Raw genomic sequence first — 19056 nt, 5'->3', positions numbered from 1 at the left:
AGTCTAGTCTATAGTCTAGTCTATAGTCTAGTCTATAGTCTAGTCTAAAGTCTAGTCTATAGTCTAGTCTATAGTCTAGTCTATAGTTTAGTCTATAGTCTAGTCTATGGTCTAGTCTATAGTTTAGTATAGTCTATAGTATAGTCTATAGTTTAGTATAGTCTATAGTTTAGTATAGTCTATAGTCTAGTATAGTTTGTAGTCTAGTCTATAGTCTAGTTTAGTGTTTAGTCTAGTCTTTAGTCTAGTCTACAGTCTAGTCTTGTTCTTAGTGCAGTCTATAGTGTAGTCTATAGTTTAGTTTGTTATGGAAAATTAGCACTTGTTACTAATTCAATTTAGCAATGTCCGTCCTTCTGTCCGTACGGTTTTTGGTTTTATTAGAACAATTTAGCATGATTTTTATTCAAGCAATAATTTTCGATTTAAATTTAAATGAAAACGTCTAAAAAAATTATATTTTCTCTGTAGCAAATCAAAATTTTTTTATTAAAACAGAATTTCATGGTATGCAATTATATATTTTCTAAAATGTAACATTTTTTAACACTAAATCAAAAAATAAATAGTAAATTTAAATTATAAAGAAACTATAAATATTTAACTCAATATTTTGAGATGTTGCAAAGAAATTATGTTTACAAAATATTTATAACAAAAGGCGCCTTAAATTTTTTAAAAAAGAAATACTCTTCAAAATGTATAAACTCAACAAGCAAATAATTTAATTTGCTTCAAACTAAATCCACAAAAAAAAATTAAAAACATTTGCTTTTCTTTTGCTCTAGACAATTTAAAAATAACAAGAATTGAAAAAAAAAAACTTTATATTTATTATCTAGTGAACCCGAAGTGTTGTTTAATAATAACAAATTATTAACACATTTCTTGTTAAATATAAAAAAGTATAAACGTGTAGTCTATGATGAGTCTACACGAACAAATGATTAAGCAAAACTGACAAAAAATATAAAAGTTTAAAATTGCATAAATGTTTTTAATTCATGAAAGAAATAGTGAACAACAAAAGAAAAAAACCAAACAAAAATGGTAAAACAACTGTTGCCTTTTGAATATAAAAAAATGAGAAATTAAAGCAAATATTGATTTAATAAAAATAAATAAAAGAATTTAAGAATTAAGAATTTTCTTTTAAAATCTTAAAAACAAAATATATTTTTAATTAAATATAAAACAAAATTAAATGAATCATTATAAAAAACCCTAATAAAAAAACAAATAAATATACATAAAAGAATACAAGTAACAACAAAAAAAAACTAAGTTCATTGTTATAAAAATTTTAAGATTTGATTAAATAATAAAAAATCTTCAAAATAAAAAAACACTTTAAAAATGTTTACGCACTTTTTTTAACACTTCCCCAATCAAAGCACTAATATGTGTAATTTTTGTAATTATTTTTTTTGGCAATTCTTTTATTAAATTAATACCGTGTTTATTAGGTTAATAGATTTTTTGAATTTTGTTGTTGTTTTAAGCTTTTTTTCAATATAAATTTTGTATATATATTTTTTAGTATTTTTTTATTCCATTTTATGCACACACGCAACGTTACCGCGACCTATGTAGCCACGTCTTTATTGTCTCGCGCTCTTTGGTAATACTGAATGAATATTATAATTTTTCTGTTCAAATGGACTTCCGTTTAGTTAGTCTGTCTTTAAATACAAATAATTTTGTTTATTTTTAATTGAGAGACGAGTGTGGCTGAGTTTTATATCAGGTATGGATAATTTATTACTTTAGCAGTTTTTCTGATCTATAGTCTACTTTATAGTCTAGACTATAGTTTAGTCTATAGTTTAGTCTATAGTTTAGTCTATAGTCTAGTTTATAGTCTAGTCTATAGTCTAGTCTATATTCTAGTCTATAGTCTGGTCTATAGTCTGGTCTATAGTCTAGTCTATAGTCTAGTCTGTAGTCTAGTCTATAGTTTAGTCTATAGTCTAGTCTATAGTCTAGTCTATAGTCTAGTCTATAGTCTAGTCTATAGTCTAGTCTATAGTCTAGTCTATAGTCTAGTCTATAGTCTAGTCTATAGTCTAGTATATAGTCTAGTCTATAGTCTAGTCTATAGTCTAGTTTATAGTCTAGTCTGTAATCTAGTCTATAGTCTAGTCTATAGTCTAGTCTATAGTCTAGTCTATAGTCTAGTCTAGTCTAGTCTATAGTCTAGTCTAGTCTAGTCTATAGTCTAGTCTATAGTCTAGTCTATAGTCTAGTCTATAGTCTAGTCTATAGTCTAGTCTATAGTCTAGTCTATAGTCTAGTCTATAGTCTAGTCTATAGTCTAGTCTATAGTCTAGTCTATAGTCTAGTCTATATTCTAGTCTATAGTCTAGTCTATAGTCTAGTCTATAGTGTAGTCTATAGTCTAGTCTATAGTGTAGTCTATAGTGTAGGCTATAGTCTAGTCTATAGTCTAGTCTATAGTCTATTATATAGTCTAGTCTATAGACTTATTTATAGTTACACTATGTATTTCAATATTTCAGTTTTCCATGCCTGTAATTTTCTATGTTTTAAAAGAGAGCATTAAAAACAAGTACAACAAAACAACATTCAAAAATTCTCGGTGTATGTTGTTTTTCTTATTTAATATTTTTTATATATAAAAACATTTCTTTACTCATAGCACAAGATCGCTAATTATGTTTGAATATCTTTTTATGTAATTTATGTTCTCAAAAATGTACGTACATTTCATAACAAAAGTAAACATTAAACAGATTTAAGTCAATCAATAAAATACTGGGTAATGAAGATATGAAATACATATTGTAAAATGTGAAGTGAAAAAAGTTTTATTACTTAATATCAGTTAGAATCAAAACTAATAATCTTTAGAACCTAATGTTAGAAAAATATGACTGACAGATTCAAAAACTAATTCAAATTATTTAATATTTCAATATTTGTAGCAGATATCTAAAAATTTTTCTATATAAAAAAACTTTTATTAAATTTAAGAAAAAAGATCTTTTTATGGATTAAATTTCATCGCCTTTAGCAGCTAGGATTTAGCTTAAACTAGAAGAATTCTGTTATATATGAACTATTTTAAAAATAGTAAATCTTTTTATGATTAATTAAGAAATTATATTGTAATTGTCATTAGCTAATGACATATTTTTTGCAATCTATTATAATATAAAGATAATTTTAACATTACCCATTGTTAAGATAACAAGAAAAAATGAAAACTAATGAAAGCATTTCACAGTAAAAGTTTGAGTAATGATAATAAAGTTTAATTTTGCAAAAAGAAAAAAAACTCTAGAACTTTTTTAAAATGCTATAGAAATTTTATTAATTTAACAATTTTAAGGTTTAAAATTTACCAGGAAGCTGCAATTTAGTTACTGATCTTTTTTTTTAACTTAGCACCCAGTTTCTTTTGGAATATTTTTCCCTTTTGTTGTCGATGGTAACAATTAAAAGCAGGTTTTTTTATAAATAACATTATACGGCTTATTTTACTCATATTATTGCCGATGCAAAGTTTAAAATATACTAGATGGACATAACAAAAGATTGAAACAAAAAAGTAATACAAAAACAAGAGAGGAAAGTGGGCTAAAAGCGACTTTAGGAAACCTTACAGAGATTTATGAGAAGTCCCTCTAGAGTCTGGAGAAACCTTAGGTATGTTATGAAATGTACAGGATTTAATAAGATTTGATATTAATGTCAATATATTTTGTTGTTTAAAAAAATGACTTAAATTTATATAAAACTTATTTATTACTTTGAAGTGATTAGGATTAGTAACAAATCAAGGATCAATTTCAAATGATATTAATGGGGTTCTTTGTTAAATATCTCTTTTAGGTTTCACAGACAAACTGATGGTTGACCGTGGTTTCTTTACTTCGACAAGCAAATGTTATTAAAAAGCATCTTGGTGTTGCAAACTTTAACATAAACTCATAATACCCTCCACTTCACTATAATACTAAATAATTACATTAAACACACACACACACTCACTCACCTCTCAGCTGTATTAGCGTTTGTCATTGACAGCGACGACGGCTTTCTATGTGAATCATGAACAGCTGGAGTAAGATCGTCTACTATGGTTTGAAATTCATGAGCACGACGACCGGCATCTAAATTTAAACGTTCACCTTCCATAAACATAGCAGCAACTGTTTTCGTACTATCCACACTTTTACGTGTCCAGGGAGAGCGACTATCTCTTCTGCGACCAGCTGAACTAGAATGACGTTTAGCTTCTCTTTCTCTATTAAGTCTCTCTATGAGTTCCATATCGAGGGGGGCCAAAGGAGCGGTATAGGGAGGTTCAAATGTTGTCGATTCTTCGTCTTCCTCCCCCTGGTTGTCATTTAAATTTTGGTCTAAGTTCTCAGTAGTTTTAGCCGGTTCTTCTTCTAGTAGTTTTTGCATTTCTTCTTCCTCGTGTTCTTCTACAGCTGTTGATTTGTTTACATTTTTGTTTACTATTGCTGAAGGTTCATTGTGGTCAGCATCAATCACAACAATATCTATTTCATTGTCATCTTTGTCATCTTCTCGTTGTTCTGGTAATTTTTCTTCCTCTTCGTTTTCCTGTTCATTTGTTAGGGGGAATTCACTTTCATCTTTATCATCTTTCTCACCTTTCCCATCATCATCATCTTCATTAGTATCTTGTGCTGTTGTTGCGGTGTTTGTGTAATTATTATAAATTTTTTCGTTTTCTAAAATTAGAACAGTTTGACAATTTTTTTGTTTTTACTTATTCAATATTTTTTGCACAAAAATATTTATTTTATTTACGCACCCATTTTGTTTTCTTACAAAAAATAATTACACTTTTTTTGTTAAAAAGAAAATAAAGCAAACTTTTTTTGTTTAACTATAGGCCATGTATTGTTATTTCTGCAATATGTTATGTTAAATATCAATTAATTGTTGTAACAAAAACGTTGTTATGAAATCGTTAAACATGTTTATTTTATTCACAAATTTAAAAGGTTTCTTATAAAAATAAACAGATTTTATATTAGATAATTATTATATTACACATTTTATTTGTTAATTATTTTTATTGTATACGTATTTTTAATTAGAAAATAAACGAAATTAATGCTACTTTGCTGCTCAAGTTTTCTGCAATAACTGATTTTTTTTCACTCGATATACTTAGAAATCATTCACAATAGTGTAAACAAAAAGAGATAAAAAGAATCCAATAAGATAGTGGTTGCCGCTAATTTACGGGTTTTTTATATACATATGTTGTTAGCATTGGTTGTGAGCGATTTTTTTTATACATAGAGTTTGACAGTTAAGGTATAAAATTGTGTAAACAAAAAGTTAACAAATGTTGTTTTGAGTTAACTTTAAATGAATCCATCGTGAAATTTGCAAAACACAACAGTGTTGCCATGTGTAAACAAATGCAGAGATTTCAAAAAATTATGAAAATTAGGAAATGTGTATCGAGATGTTGGAATTAATTCCACAGTTTGATTTCTTATAAAATGTAAATCTAACAGAATCGGAAATGCTTTTGGTTGGAAAAATGAATTGAATGTGCAATACGTTGCTAAATTAAGGGCGAAATTTAGAATTTTTAAATGACATAATAAAAGAAAAATGTAAATAAAGAAAATAGAATTGTAAATAAGAGCAAAACTATTCGTATAAAAATTTGAATAAATTTTAAAAATTGAAACCCAAATTAGGGAAAGAATTAAAATTTAAGATGTTTTGAAAAATAGTTGATTTTTTTTAATACAAAAAAATCTTAATTTGTCACTAAAAAGTAGTTAAAAATGTTTGTATCAAAAATGAGACCTTTTTGAATTTATTTTATTTTTCGTTTTTTTTTATCTAAGTAAATAACATAGATAGAATGTACAGATTTCCAGCTTTCATAATACTAATATTAGCATCATACAATACATATAAATATTTCAGATATTCGTTTGAATTTCCTTTAAACTTTGAAGTCCTTTTATAAGGACGCAGAAAAGTTTCTTTTCAAAATTGTTACAGGGTGTAATTAACTAGGATTGTAACGTTCGTAAGCATTATGTTTTTCAGGAATTCTAATAATTTGCTAGATTTTTCCCCTAAATTATTTATTAAGAACAATAATTGATTGTATTTGTAAGTATAAAAACAACATAGTTGTTTTTATTTTTAATATTTGAGAAAACTGTTTAACTTAAATAAAAACATTTAACACTTAAATTAAAAAAAAAACATTAACCAAATATATAAAGTAACAAAATTAACATAAAACAAAATAAAAACTTTATAACAATACTTTTTGAATGCTTAAAATTATTTTAAGCATAAAAGTATTTACAAAATAAAAAACAAGTCCTGCATTTAATTCACTTTTTATAAAGAAAAACATTGTTTGGTTTTTGACTTATAATTATTTTAAAATATTACTTTTTAAATTAAGACAAAACAAATTAAAGTTTGTTTCCCTCAAGTTATGTAAACTCGAAGATTTAATACAGACATACATACATATACAGCTATGTAATTCACTAATATTAAAACGAAAGTGTTAAAAAAACACAAAATTAAATTATTTCTTCTTTAAACAGACTCTAATCTGTTTTCGTTATTTTTGTAGTAAAAATTTATAATTTTTAAAAAGGGACATTAATTCATTGTAAATTCATTTTGTTCGATAGGTTTTTTAATCCAACTACCCAAGTCGGCACGATAAAATGCCGCAAACATTTCATTTTTAACAATTTGAAAATATCGAGCATTTTCCTTTGCTTCAGCATAGTTATTGCTCATATAGGCACCGCCTATATTTGGTAAATTTTTCAACAAATAGTTATAATTATAAAAGAAAGCTTGTTTCGTTAATAAGGATGTCTCATTGTAAATTCTACGTCCTGTAGGCAATGAAATGATTTCAGTATCATTATCGCCAAAATTCCAATTAATACCTATACTAGGTACTCTATAAGTATTACGGGGTAAAGGTGTACTAGTTTGGCCCAATAGAGGACGATTAAGACGATATGGTTGAGGTAAGTAGCCTAAAGTATGTTGAATGCGTCCACAAAAGGCACGATTCAAGTGTTTAGCATTAAACATACTACCCAAAACAATGGAATGAAAATAAATAGGTTCTATCAGGTGGGATAAGAGAGCTCCTTGTACACCCACTACATTCCAACGAGCTATTTTGTCTGAACACGACATGGTTAATAAAGGTTCGCCCAATAAAACACCATCCCAAGTTTGAGGATAATAGCGTGTACCAATCGGTGTGGTACCCATGTCACCCTCAACCTTAGTACGTAATTGACCATATTGGCCATTATTAAAAGAACTAAATGTCTTGTTGTTGTCCGTATTAAATTGATCATTAAAACTGAAGACGCGTGCATCCCCACAGGGGGCAGTGTTAATGTACAAATGAAAATGTACATTAGATTTTAAGGAATAAGGTATTTGTAAACTATTAGGATTTCTTTGAAATATCGAATTTTGTTGCAATTCTGGATCACAATGCCAACGTAGTTGATTATAGAGATATTTCATTAAACCTCTTTTCGCTACAACCTCGGCATGTGAATCATTAAGCACGGAACCGTTGCAACAGATATTCCCACCATTGATACATTTAGTGCCGGTAGCAACGGATACAACTTTCGCTTTTTCAAAATTCATATTAAAGGTCATTACTACACCAGCCAAAACTTTATACTCACGAATCTCTTGACGTCCTCTAGTTAATTGTTGAAATTTTTGCATTATTTTGGCTTCCACTATATCCGCCTTCTGGGTGGGCAATTGGTAAGCAGAAGTTGCGTTATTTCTCTTATTATTTTGTAAAACCATTTGTTGGTTGTTTTGTCTATTATTAAGATATTCCGATTGCAAATCGTATGAAGTTGCATTATTTCTATTAGTATTATTATTTTGTAAAACCAATTGTTGATTGTTTTGCCTATTTGCTGGTGTTTTTGATTTTTCTATATGATTTAAAATCTGTACAGCTGCATCGTGTTTAGCTAATTGTATAGTTTTGCCATGACCGAAAAACTTCCGTCCATCTACTATGGCCGACATCATAAAGTAGGGAACTAGAGCAGAACCCATTTCTGCCTCCAAAGTGAACTGTAAGTTTGGACATACATTTTGTAAAGTCATTACAGCCTTTGTACTTTTTTGAGAATACCGGGCACTGCCTATATTTTGGGGCATTTGACACAAAGTTTTACATTTATTAGTTGCACGTCTTTTGGGCAATGGTTGTTCAAATTGTGGACTATCTCCATGACGTCTCTTTAATGATCTAGATTGATTGCTTTTGTTTACTGAAATAATTTCTGAGACAAATTTATTAGATTTAAATAAAAGTGGACTAGAACTGTAATTGAATTAGAACAAAGCTAAAACTGATCCAGAAGTTAACTAGAATTGATCTAAAACTAAACTTGAAATAAAAATAGAAAAACAATTTAACTTACTTTGTGATTTTTGGAAGCTTTCCTCAATAATCACTACACTAGAGTCGCAAGATTCGATGTGATTTTTAGCATAGCTCTTCTTTACACACACCTTCATCTCCATACTCTCTACATTTTCTACATTCATATGGGAAAAGGTTTTATTTGTAAGAGGTTTACGTTTTAGGTTTACTTGACAAGATTTTAGTTTACTTTCCAACATGCAGCCCAAGTCGAAAGAGTTTTCGCTATTGAAAAGTTTTTTGCAAATTGCTTTTTGTATCTTAGATTCAGCTACTTTTGGTTGGGAATCGCTAGTTGTTGGTAAATTTGTAACATTTTCCAAAGGGATAGATTTTTCATCTAAACACTTAGCTTCAATTTCTTTAATAGTTAATGGTATTAGTTCTTTTTGTTGAGATGTATTATCTATTGCATCAAGCGTTTTTGGAAGAGTCGTCAAGGCACTGGATTTAATTTCAGGAATTTCCGTTACAGATTGTTTACATTCATTAGTAATTTGGGTAATATCGGAATTGGCATTCGAATCAGTTTCATTAATACTATTATTATGCAGTTCATCCTTAGTGTTTAGTTTCTCCTTATCCGATACCTGAGCACACTTCAAATTGTCCCTTTCAACAAATACACTACACAAATTGGCCAATGCTGCTAGGGCACTTGATCTCTGTGCCTGTTTAAATGTTCTACCAGTGGCACTAAAATGTCGACCTTCCACTTGAAGTGAGACTTTGAAGCAGCATTTATTGTGGACACCAGCAACCAGGCTAGACTTAAAGTGAACTTGACCAAAAATTTTATTCAGCTTGGCAACTGGATCTTTATTTACACAGCTAATATCCAAATTTTTCGATAATTCAGTTGAGGAGTATTTATCTACACTCATCTCTTCCATTATTTTCACAGTTAAATATTTCCTTTTTTTAATTATTAAAAATTGTTTAATTCTTAATAAATATGGACGTTTAGCAAAATTTACCGTTTAATTTCTTCTTCTTTCCTGGTGCTTTTCTCAACTGTTGTAATTTTGAACTTAATCATTCACAATAGTAATAAATAAGGATGCCAGAGTTTATAACAAAGTTTAATAACAAACACAAGAGTAAGAGAGATTTTTTAAATTTGTAATTAGAAGAAAAGTAGATTTTTATTCATATACTATCCATATATACATATTAATATTTATATAAATATATTCATGTGCATATTTACATATATTTTTGTCTAAATAGTTTATTAAATGAAATTTACCAAAACTTAAATCTTTGACAAAAACTGCTTTCAGTTTGTCGGAAAATAAAACAGAGTCGACAATAATCGAAGGGTTTTCAATTTAAAAGTCTATGATTTTGTTTCACCCTATGGGGTAAATAATATAATACACCGTTCACATAATGCAATTATTCGTAATTCATGCTTTCATTCATTACCTACTGAATGACAAGATTCACCATACAAAATTTCTGCAGCATTATAAAAGCTGTACGTAATTGAGTTTGAATTACTTTATTAATTACGAACGAATGACTGTAAATTAGGGTTCTATAGTTGAAACGAAAAGTCGACTTTTCATTTAGTTTAAAGTCGATTTTTGCATTTAGTTTAAAGTCGATTTTTCGACTTTTAATTTTTTTCGACTTTTCGACTATTTTCGACTTTTTCCGATTCTTTTCGACTTTTTCCGATTCTTTTCGACTTTTTCCGATTTTTTCGACTTCTTTCGACGTTTTCCGACTTTTTACTACTTTTTTCGACAAAATAGTCGACTTCGGCTTTTCGACTTTTTTCGACAAAAATCGAATTTTCGATTATTCGAAAGTCGATTTATAGAACCCTACTGTAAATATGGGCTTTGTTTTTATTAAAGGACAGCGTTTAAAAGAAAAATCGCTCAAATTTATATTTTAAATCAAAATCGCTAAATTTCATGTTAAAACAAAATTACCAATACTATTACCAACACCTTTTTCCATTTCTCTACACCCAAAATCAGGGTGCTCTTATAAGGTAAAATTTACAATTTCGAGTTGCCAGATGCACTGTTTAAATTGTAGCAATAGAAACAAAATATCCACGTAATGAAGCAAATGTATTTAATTTTTTTTGTAGTAAAACCTTTATACTTGTCACGTTTTTTATTAGACTTAACTTAGCTGCAGTTTATTGTGCTAAATAAAGTTGGCTGCAGTTTAGATTGCCAGATAGCATAGTACTCAAGTATCATCTCTGAGACCATTGCACATAAAATAATATGTTTTTTTAATACGTTATAAAAAAGTATTTCTATTGTATATTTTGACAATTGTAATTTATTATATAATTAAAACACATTTAAAATAAAATTTTCTAATGGTAATAAATGCACAAAAAGATTTTCACATATTTTAAATTTGTTTGTTGTAATATATATTTATTTTATATGGAGATATTCGTTATTCACTGTATATATTCAAAATACCACTCTGGCAACATATACACTTTTGTATATTGTTTTTGTAGAATTGATTTCACCTTATAATTCCACCATGTGCACAGAATTCTGCTCTCTTCTGTCATTTTGAGAGTTTTCATTATTTTCTGTCATTCTCAAACTCTCCCTTGAAGCGCCCTGAACGCGAAAGAAAATTTTTGTGCGAAAAACTTTGCGTCATAGAAATTTTATTTAAAATTCTAGTGTTTTTCTTTGAAAAATATTAATAAATTTAAACGTATTTTATAGTAAACATAGTAAGTGTTTGAAGATGTTATAAATATTTATGAAATTTATGTTATTAAAGTGAAAAAATTAAGTTTAAAAATGCACCCTGCAAAAAAAAATCGAAAGAAAAAAACCGCAAGGCCAGACAATGCAGAAAAAAATCCAAAATGGCGGCTTTTATTTATGGTTAAGCGTGCTTTTATAAATAGTTTGTTATTTAAAAGAAATTAAAAGTTTTGAAATTGAAAAGTGAAATGTTTTTATTTTGTTAAATGTTTTTAAGGGGTTTATATAATATTTGTATTTGTTGTTGTAAGTGTAGTTTTTGTACAGCTGCCGCCGGTGTTGGTTTTCTTTAAGACATTTTTTATTCCAGAAGTTGTTTAACCACCAAGCTTGTTTGCTAGAGTAGCCAGATGTTTATAAAATTTGTTTGTTAACTTTTGGGGCTTATTAAATGGCTTGGAGTTTTAGATTATTTTGGACTAAACTTGAACAGAGCTATAAGCGAACCAGAAGTGCAACTGTACGTGAACTGAAATAATATTGAATTAGAAATAATTTAGAACTGACATTGAACTCAACTTGAACTGGAGTAAAACTGATTTAGAGCTGTACCTGAAATGTATTAGAATAGATCAAGTATTTAACTACAAATGAAATGATTTGAAACAGAACTAGAACTGTACTAGGTCTAGAACTGAACTAGAATTGTAGTAGTACTGAACAATTAGTAAACTAGTTCTAAACTAGAACTTAACTAGAATTGTATAGTACTGAACAATTAGTAAAGAAGTTCAGAACTAGAACTGAAATAAAACATGAACTAGGACTAAAGAACTAGTTCTGAAATAGAATTGTAGTAGTACTGAACTATTACTAAACTACTTCTACACTAGCACTGTACTAGTATTGAACTAGATCTGAATAAAAATTCAGCTAGGACTAAATAAGATCAAGTTCAGTCTACGATATTTCAAATAAACCCTCGTTAGTCTTTTCATTTTACTAATATATTTTTTTACTCATTTAGATCTTCAAAACACAAAATGTCTGGCAATCAGCAAGATTATGATAATCAAAATGACGATAGTCAAAACTATGATGATGATGAGAATCAGGACCAAGATCAAGACTATGATTCTCAAGATGATAATTCACAAAATAATGGCGGTAACGATGAACAGGATGATGATAATGACAATGGCGATGATAATGGTGATGATAATGGTGACGATAACGGTGACGATAACGGTGACGACGACGAAGAAGATGACGATGATGAAGACGATGCTAATGGTCCCAAATATATACGTTTACGTGGATTACCCTGGTCAGCTACGCATAAAGAAATCTTAGATTTTCTTAAAAATATTAATGTGGTAGGAGGTGCTGAAGGTATACATATAATAACCAGACGTTGGGATGGTAAAAATACTGGTGAAGCTTATGTTGAGGTGAAAACACAACAGGATGCTGCTAATGCCATGAAATTGGATAATGCTAGTATGGGTCATCGTTATATAGAGGGTAAGTTTGTTGCGTTAAAAAAAAAAGAAAATATTTTAAGATTTTATTTGTTTTTAATGTTTTGCAGTTTTCAATGCATCCTCTAAAGAGGCCAAAGAAGCTTTGCGTAAAACTAGTGGTCATGGCACTTCTTATGTAGTTAAATTACGTGGTCTTCCCTATTCCGTTACCGAACAACAAGTTGAGGAGTTTTTCAACGGTAAGTTTTGTTTTATACACTTTACATTTGTTGCTTAAACTCTTGTTGTTTAAACATTGGTAGTTTTAATATGTACAATTTATTTTTATAAACAAACAAAAAAACGTTGTTTTTGATACCTAGTCTATTGTTTACAAAAATTGCATGATTAATTTTTATAAAAAAGCACAGGTTTTTAGTCTAAACAAAAAAAATACCTTGGAAAAAAGTTCTGGGCAAAGTGTTTTACATCATAATTAAAAAAACATGATTAAGAAACAAATAAACATTCCCTCTGCTCCCTTTTAGGACATGGGCTATAAAAACAAAAATAATGGGAACATTTTGCTTGGTTTTCTTTTTAAACAAAAAAAAAAAATAAAAAAAACACTAAATCTCGGGGTCATTACAAACAAAAAGGCCTTTGAAATTTGTATGCAAAACTTACTCCATAATTTTAAAACATAATATTTTTTTTTTTTTTTTAATTAGTAAAACCATTTTTTCGTTTTTTTATTAAAAATTTATATTAATTTTGTTTTAATTTAACAATTAAAGGAAAACAGATGGTTTTGAATATGAAAATCCCCCCCAAAAAAAAAAAAAAAAATTAAAAAATAAAATATTCAATTCAAAAACAATCTAAACTTTAAACTAGAAAAATATTTAGTAAACAAACAAAACAAGTTGGTTTTTTAGTTTTCTGTTGTATTATTCTTGTGTTATTATTGTTACATTGGGCAGGGTTGGAAATCAAAGCGGATCGGGAGGGAATAATTTTCGTAACGGACAGAAGGGGTCGTGCTACAGGGGAAGCATTTGTTCAGTTCGAAAGCCAAGAAGACACTGAACAAGCCTTGGGACGTAATCGGCAAAAAATTGGGCACAGGTGGGTTGTTAAATAAAAAAAAAATTAATCAAACATTTACCAAAAAAAAAAATAAAAAACCAATATTAAATTATAATAACTTTAATAATTTTATAAACAAAAACCTAATTGATTTTAATATAATTAAATTAAACATATTATTAGTTTACTAATAATTATAATAATTAAGGTTTTAAATTTCAGTTTTTTTTTTTTTTTTGATATGAAAAAAAAGAAATCATTTTTAACGGCGCTTTCTAGAATTTTCTAGTTGTATGGCAGCAACTTTTTTTCTTCTTCTTCTTCTAGTATAAAATGGGCTTATAATGTTAAACAAACATGTTATGTTTTTCTTTTTTAAACACTCAGGAAGTCTGATTTGTTTTAGTGAACTCTACTTATTTGTTAATATTTATTAATAAAGCAGCCAGCGCCTTATTTCTTATTTTTTGAGTCTCTCTCTGTGTGTGTGTATTTCAGATCTTCAGCTGTAATACCAATTGTTTGTTTTTCTTTTATAATTTGTTATTAAAATTATTTTGTTTTTCTCTTTTTTTCTCTCTCCTATGTGCTTTAGATATATTGAAATATTCCGCAGTTCTTTGGCTGAGCTAAAACGTTCTACCGGCAATAGTAATGGCCGTGTGGCTCCTTATGACTTAAAGGATCGCGGTAGTAATCGTGGCAGTGATTATGGTGGCAATAATCGTAATAATCGTAAGTATTATTGTTGTGTTTTTTAATTCGTACAAATCTAAGAGACTGAATAGACTCCTTGGACACTTGTCATTGATCGTAATGATCTTGATGGGAAGATCAGTAGTGAAATTGAAACGACTTTAAAATTTGAAAACAATTAGACTTCCTTATAAATAAAACAAGTGGATAAGATTTTGATATTTATCAGAATGATCCCGATGGAAAGATCAGAGTTTTTCAAAGAATAATTTAAGACAATTACCCCTATTCTGCATTTCGATTACGTTTACGTCTTCAGTTACGCAATGAAAAAGGGTATTTCAAGAAAAAACTGAATCGTAAGAAAAAGAAGAAGCAATTCCATTTCATTCCAATGATTTATGATTGTGTACTCTGCATTTCGATTTCGTAATTACGTTTTTGTAAGTTGTTGTTTATATGGGGAAGAGTCGAATCGAAATGCAGAATACCAAAGTTGCCACATGGAGAAAATTTCGATTCAAATTGAAATATAGAATAGGGGCCAATTGCGGTCCGCTCTACTCCTGTTTAAGTTCCCAAAATGAAATGATAGGGAATGTATTATATATAATTAATAAGCCTTTCTAATTTAGTTAAAAACAAGTGAATAAGATTCTGTCATCTATCAGATCCCGATAGAAAGATCAGTATTTTAAGACAATTTCGGTCCCTTCCATTCTTGTTCAAGTTCCCAAAATGAAATGATAGGGAATGTTTTTTATGGAATTAATAAGCCTTTCATGTCTATAAAGTGAATAAGCTTATGTGACTTAAGCCCGTCATCGATCATACTGATACTGATGAATCTGTTCTTTGTGGTTAGTGTGATTTAAAGACCTCCAAAATGAAATGAATAAGAATAAAAGATTAGGACTTAAACTAAAACTTTCTTATCTATAAAAGAGTGAAAGTGAAGAGTGAGCACCTTAAAAGTTATTATTCTTAGATACTTTTAAAACAAGTGAATAAGTTATTTGTTATCGATCAGAATGATCACAATATGAAGATCAGTGTTTATCTAATCAAGTACTCGAAATGAAAAAATAGAAAATGTAAGGATCAGTATTTTAAAAGTAATAATATAGTGCAAGTGAAAACTTTTCCATAAGAATATGAAAATCGTTAAGATCGTTAGACAACTTCAGGCGGTAGACATCGATCGAAATGAATCCTATTGGAGGACTTTTAGTTTGCTTATTTTACTTACTACAAGTACTATAAACTATAGCAAATTGCACTCGGGTCCAACCGAAGACATTCATGCAGCCCAAAGTGGAACAGACATTTGAAGAATTTCGTACATGACCAGTTGGAATTCTAAGGATTCAAATCTCTATGGATTCAACTCAACTGACTGCCTGTCTCAATAGTAGGAGAAGAGAATCAGTAAAGACAAGACCGCTCAATATGGGAAACAATCGAAATTATAACAATTGGAAGATCAGTATTTTTAACACAATTAAAAGGACTTGAATTCCGTAAAATTGGTTTAGATCGCATATTATCAGGATTATACATTGGTTCCCATTTTGGGCAAATATAATAAATGGAACAGAAGTTAAATGGATTTAGTACATGACAATTATAGTGTCATGAACTGTAGCATTGATTGTTCTGCATAAATGATAGTAAAAGCAAATGAATAGAGTCCTTCTGACAGACCGCCCAATGTGAGAATCGATCGAAATTATGCAGATGCGACGATCAGTATTTTTAACAGAATTTAAAAGACTTTTTGGACTGATTTGCTTTTTTGACATTGTCATCGGGAGCAAACAGACCAACAAGCCGACAAATATAAGAAACAATGTTTAATGGACTTCGGACATGACGATCGTAAGTAGAAAAAGATTAGAAGATTGATATTTTTTACACAATTTGGAGGACTTGAATCCAGTGTCATTGGTTTGCAGGTCTATAAAGAGACATCCCATAGAGAGCTAACAGACACCTAAATCGCTTAATATAGAACAGACTTTTAGAGGATTTCGGATGTGACCATTTTAGTGTTGGAATTCTGTGGATTCAAACGGACTACTCTACTGACTGCCTGTTTTGCGAATCTGTAGAGTCATACTGACAAACAACTGCCAGGTGGAAGGAATAGTTCTTAATATCACACTCGTATTACAACTTGTGAACCGTGATGAGACAGCGAGATTATACAGAGGATTCGTTCATCACAACTTGAACTAAAATTACTTTCCTTTTAGGTTGGAGTGGTAATGGTGGCTTTGGCGTAGGAGCCAATAACACACTCGGTTTCAATAATTTACCAAACTTTGGTAATAACGGCAATTTCGGTAACAATGGTGGCGGTAATTTCGGCAACTTTGGTAACTTTGGCAACAATGGCGGCGGTAGTGGTGGTGGCGGCATGGGTAACTTTGGTAACTTTGGCAACAATAACGGTGGAAATTTTGGTAACTTTGGCAACAACAACCTTGGAGGTGGCAACTTTGGCAACAACTCTGGAGGTGGCAACAACAGTGGTGGTGGTGGTGGTGGTTTCAACCGTTTCAGCGGTAATAGTGGCAATTTTGGTAATGATTTTGGCGATTTCGGCAACTTTGGCAATGATCGCGGTAACAATGGCATGGGTGGTGGTGGCAACAATATAGGAGGCAATAATGGTGGTTTCAATAATTTCGCCAACTTTGGAAATTGTGGTGGCAATAATATGGGAGGTGGTGGTGGAGGTTTTGGCAACAATTCGGGAGGTGGTAATTTTGGTCCCATCGGTGGAGGACGCAATGATGATTACTATATGATCATGATGCGTGGTTTGCCATTCTCTTCTTTCGAAAATGATGTCTTCAAAGTGAGTAAAAGCAAGAAATGTAAAAGCAAGTCATGCTAATTGATATGTTTTCATAATTTAGTTCTTTGAACCTTTGCGTCCCGCCAATGTACGTATACATTACAACAAACAAAACGGACGTCATAATGGTACCGCCGAGGCTTTGTTTGAGACTTATGATGATGCTCAAGCGGCCATGAAACGCCATCGTTGCAAAATGGGCTCTCGTTACATTGAGTTGTTCTTTAATGGCAAATCAAAGTCCAAGGTTGGTAATAACTACAGCTCTGGTGGCAGTATGGGAGGCGGCAACAGTATTGGTGTGGGTGGTGGTATGGGAGGAGGCATGGGCGGTGGCATGGGTGGAGGCATGGGAGGTGGTGTGTTTTCAAGGCGCATCTAAACGTTCAGCCATAAATGATGAGTTTTATATATAACAGCAACGTACTTTCCCCCTTAAACTCTTGCATTTGTTATACGAATGTTGAGACAACACTATCTCTAGATTTTTTATTAAAATCTCTGGCTATCCATACATTTTGACTCTTGTACATCTATTCCTGCTACTTTTCTATAAATTTTATTTATTTTCCTAAAAGAATACTTTATTTTTAAGTTAATTATGACTACATATTTTCCTTCATTTTAGTTTTTAATTATATTAATAATAACAAAACAAATTACTTAAGAAAAACACACACGTCCTTTTTTTGTCTAAGATTCCTTAAAAATGCAAAAACATTAAATTAGACACTTGTAATTCCTAAAATGTAAACCTTAAATCCTACAAAATTTTGTAAATTAAATTTTTTTATTTTTTTGTTTACAATTTAAAGAAAAAAAAACAAACATTTTCTACTTTATTATAACATAACAGTTTATAAATAAAAATACTTTAGTTTGTAATCTAATCAAGAGTTTAAAACACCACAATAGTAATGAAAATAAAAATGTGTGAATGAAATACACATTAGGCTTAATTTTAAAAAGACCTAAATGATATAATTCTTGAAATTATTTTAAACACAATAAATATACAGTTAAAAGAAAACAATAAAATATTTAAAGAAATTTCTAAGAAACAGAAATTTAAAGAAAACTTAATATAACAAAAAGAAAAGAGTTTTATTTAAAAAAAAAGTAATCACAGATTTTCACTATTTAGTCCTTATTTAAGGATCTACAGCCGTTTTTAGGTTTTTCATATAAAAATGCAATTTTTATGGTAAAACAAGTAAGAGTTCTATATTCGGCTGTGCCGAATCTTATATACCCTTCACCATGATGTGTTTAAAGCCTTTTGTACCTTTTGAAGAACGAAAAAGTACCAAAAAGTCCCCATCTATGGGTCCTCAGTTAATCCGGGCCATACAAACTTAATTACATGTTCCTAGGTTCAATATTGTAGAAATTGTAAAAAGTACCTTTTGAAGAACGAAAAAGTACCAAGAAGTCCCCTTTTACTGGTTCTCACTTAATCCGGGATATACGAACTTAATAACATGTTTCTAGGTTCAATATTATAGAAATTTCAAAAAGTACCTTTTGAAGAATGAAAAAGTACCAAAAAGTACCCTTTCATGGGTCCTCACTTAATCCTGGTCATGCATACTTAATTACATGTTTCTAGGTTTAATATCGTAGAAATTGCAAAAAGTACCTTTTGAGAAACGAAAAAGTACCAATAAGTCCCCTTTTATGGGTCCTTACTTAATCCGGGCCATACATACATAATTACATGTTTCTAGGTTTAATATCGTAGAAATTGCAAAAAGT

The 19056-nt window shown here is 29.7% G+C and overlaps 3 protein-coding genes across 6 annotated transcripts in view; 1 reads left to right on the top strand and 2 right to left on the bottom strand.

Moving 5' to 3' along the window:
- LOC111685940 (anoctamin-1) overlaps positions 1-5054 on the bottom strand; it is a 21261-nt gene extending 16207 nt beyond the window's left edge. The window contains exons 1-2 of one of the 4 annotated variants that reach the window (XM_046949008.1): positions 4811-5054; positions 4019-4727 (exon numbers count right to left, since the gene is read on the bottom strand). In XM_046949008.1, the coding sequence (XP_046804964.1) occupies positions 4019-4727; positions 4811-4814 (713 nt within the window). In that variant the 5' untranslated portion in view covers positions 4815-5054. Of the gene's footprint in view, positions 1-1368; positions 1628-4018; positions 4728-4810 lie in introns of those variants that run through there. The other 3 variants (XM_046949007.1, XM_023448223.2, XM_046949009.1) reach the window with 3 other exon arrangements.
- Positions 5055-6372: 1318 nt separating this feature from the next.
- Positions 6373-9472, bottom strand: LOC111685945 (double-stranded RNA-specific editase Adar-like). The gene is made up of 2 exons (XM_023448227.2): positions 8487-9472; positions 6373-8345 (listed from the first exon to the last, which is right to left on the bottom strand). Exons 1-2 carry the CDS (start codon positions 9379-9381, stop codon positions 6655-6657), a joined length of 2586 nt encoding a protein of 861 aa, XP_023303995.2. The 5' UTR covers positions 9382-9472; the 3' UTR covers positions 6373-6654.
- A 1587-nt stretch (positions 9473-11059) lies between these two features.
- LOC111685939 (heterogeneous nuclear ribonucleoprotein H) lies at positions 11060-18285 on the top strand. The gene is made up of 7 exons (XM_023448222.2): positions 11060-11213; positions 12218-12714; positions 12782-12913; positions 13637-13781; positions 14338-14477; positions 16694-17301; positions 17363-18285. The coding sequence occupies exons 2-7, from the start codon at positions 12234-12236 to the stop codon at positions 17681-17683; spliced, it is 1827 nt and encodes a 608-aa protein (XP_023303990.2). The 5' UTR covers positions 11060-11213; positions 12218-12233; the 3' UTR covers positions 17684-18285.
- The last annotated feature ends 771 nt before the right edge of the window (positions 18286-19056 follow it).

This window comes from Lucilia cuprina, chromosome 4 (genome assembly GCF_022045245.1).
Source record: "Lucilia cuprina isolate Lc7/37 chromosome 4, ASM2204524v1, whole genome shotgun sequence".
Taxonomy (NCBI): domain Eukaryota; kingdom Metazoa; phylum Arthropoda; class Insecta; order Diptera; family Calliphoridae; genus Lucilia; species Lucilia cuprina.
This window is presented reverse-complemented; position numbering and strand designations above follow the sequence as displayed.

Coding starts and splice junctions, on each gene's coding strand:
- LOC111685939 (XM_023448222.2), top strand. CDS start 12,234: ATGTCTGGCAATCAGCAAGATTATGATAATCAAAATGACGATAGTCAA. Junction 12,715..12,781: donor GGGTCATCGTTATATAGAGG/GTAAGTTTGTTG, acceptor AATGTTTTGCAG/TTTTCAATGCATCCTCTAAA. Junction 13,782..14,337: donor CGGCAAAAAATTGGGCACAG/GTGGGTTGTTAA, acceptor TATGTGCTTTAG/ATATATTGAAATATTCCGCA.
- LOC111685945 (XM_023448227.2), bottom strand. CDS start 9,381: ATGGAAGAGATGAGTGTAGATAAATACTCCTCAACTGAATTATCGAAA. Junction 8,346..8,486: donor AAGCTTCCAAAAATCACAAA/GTAAGTTAAATT, acceptor AATTTGTCTCAG/AAATTATTTCAGTAAACAAA.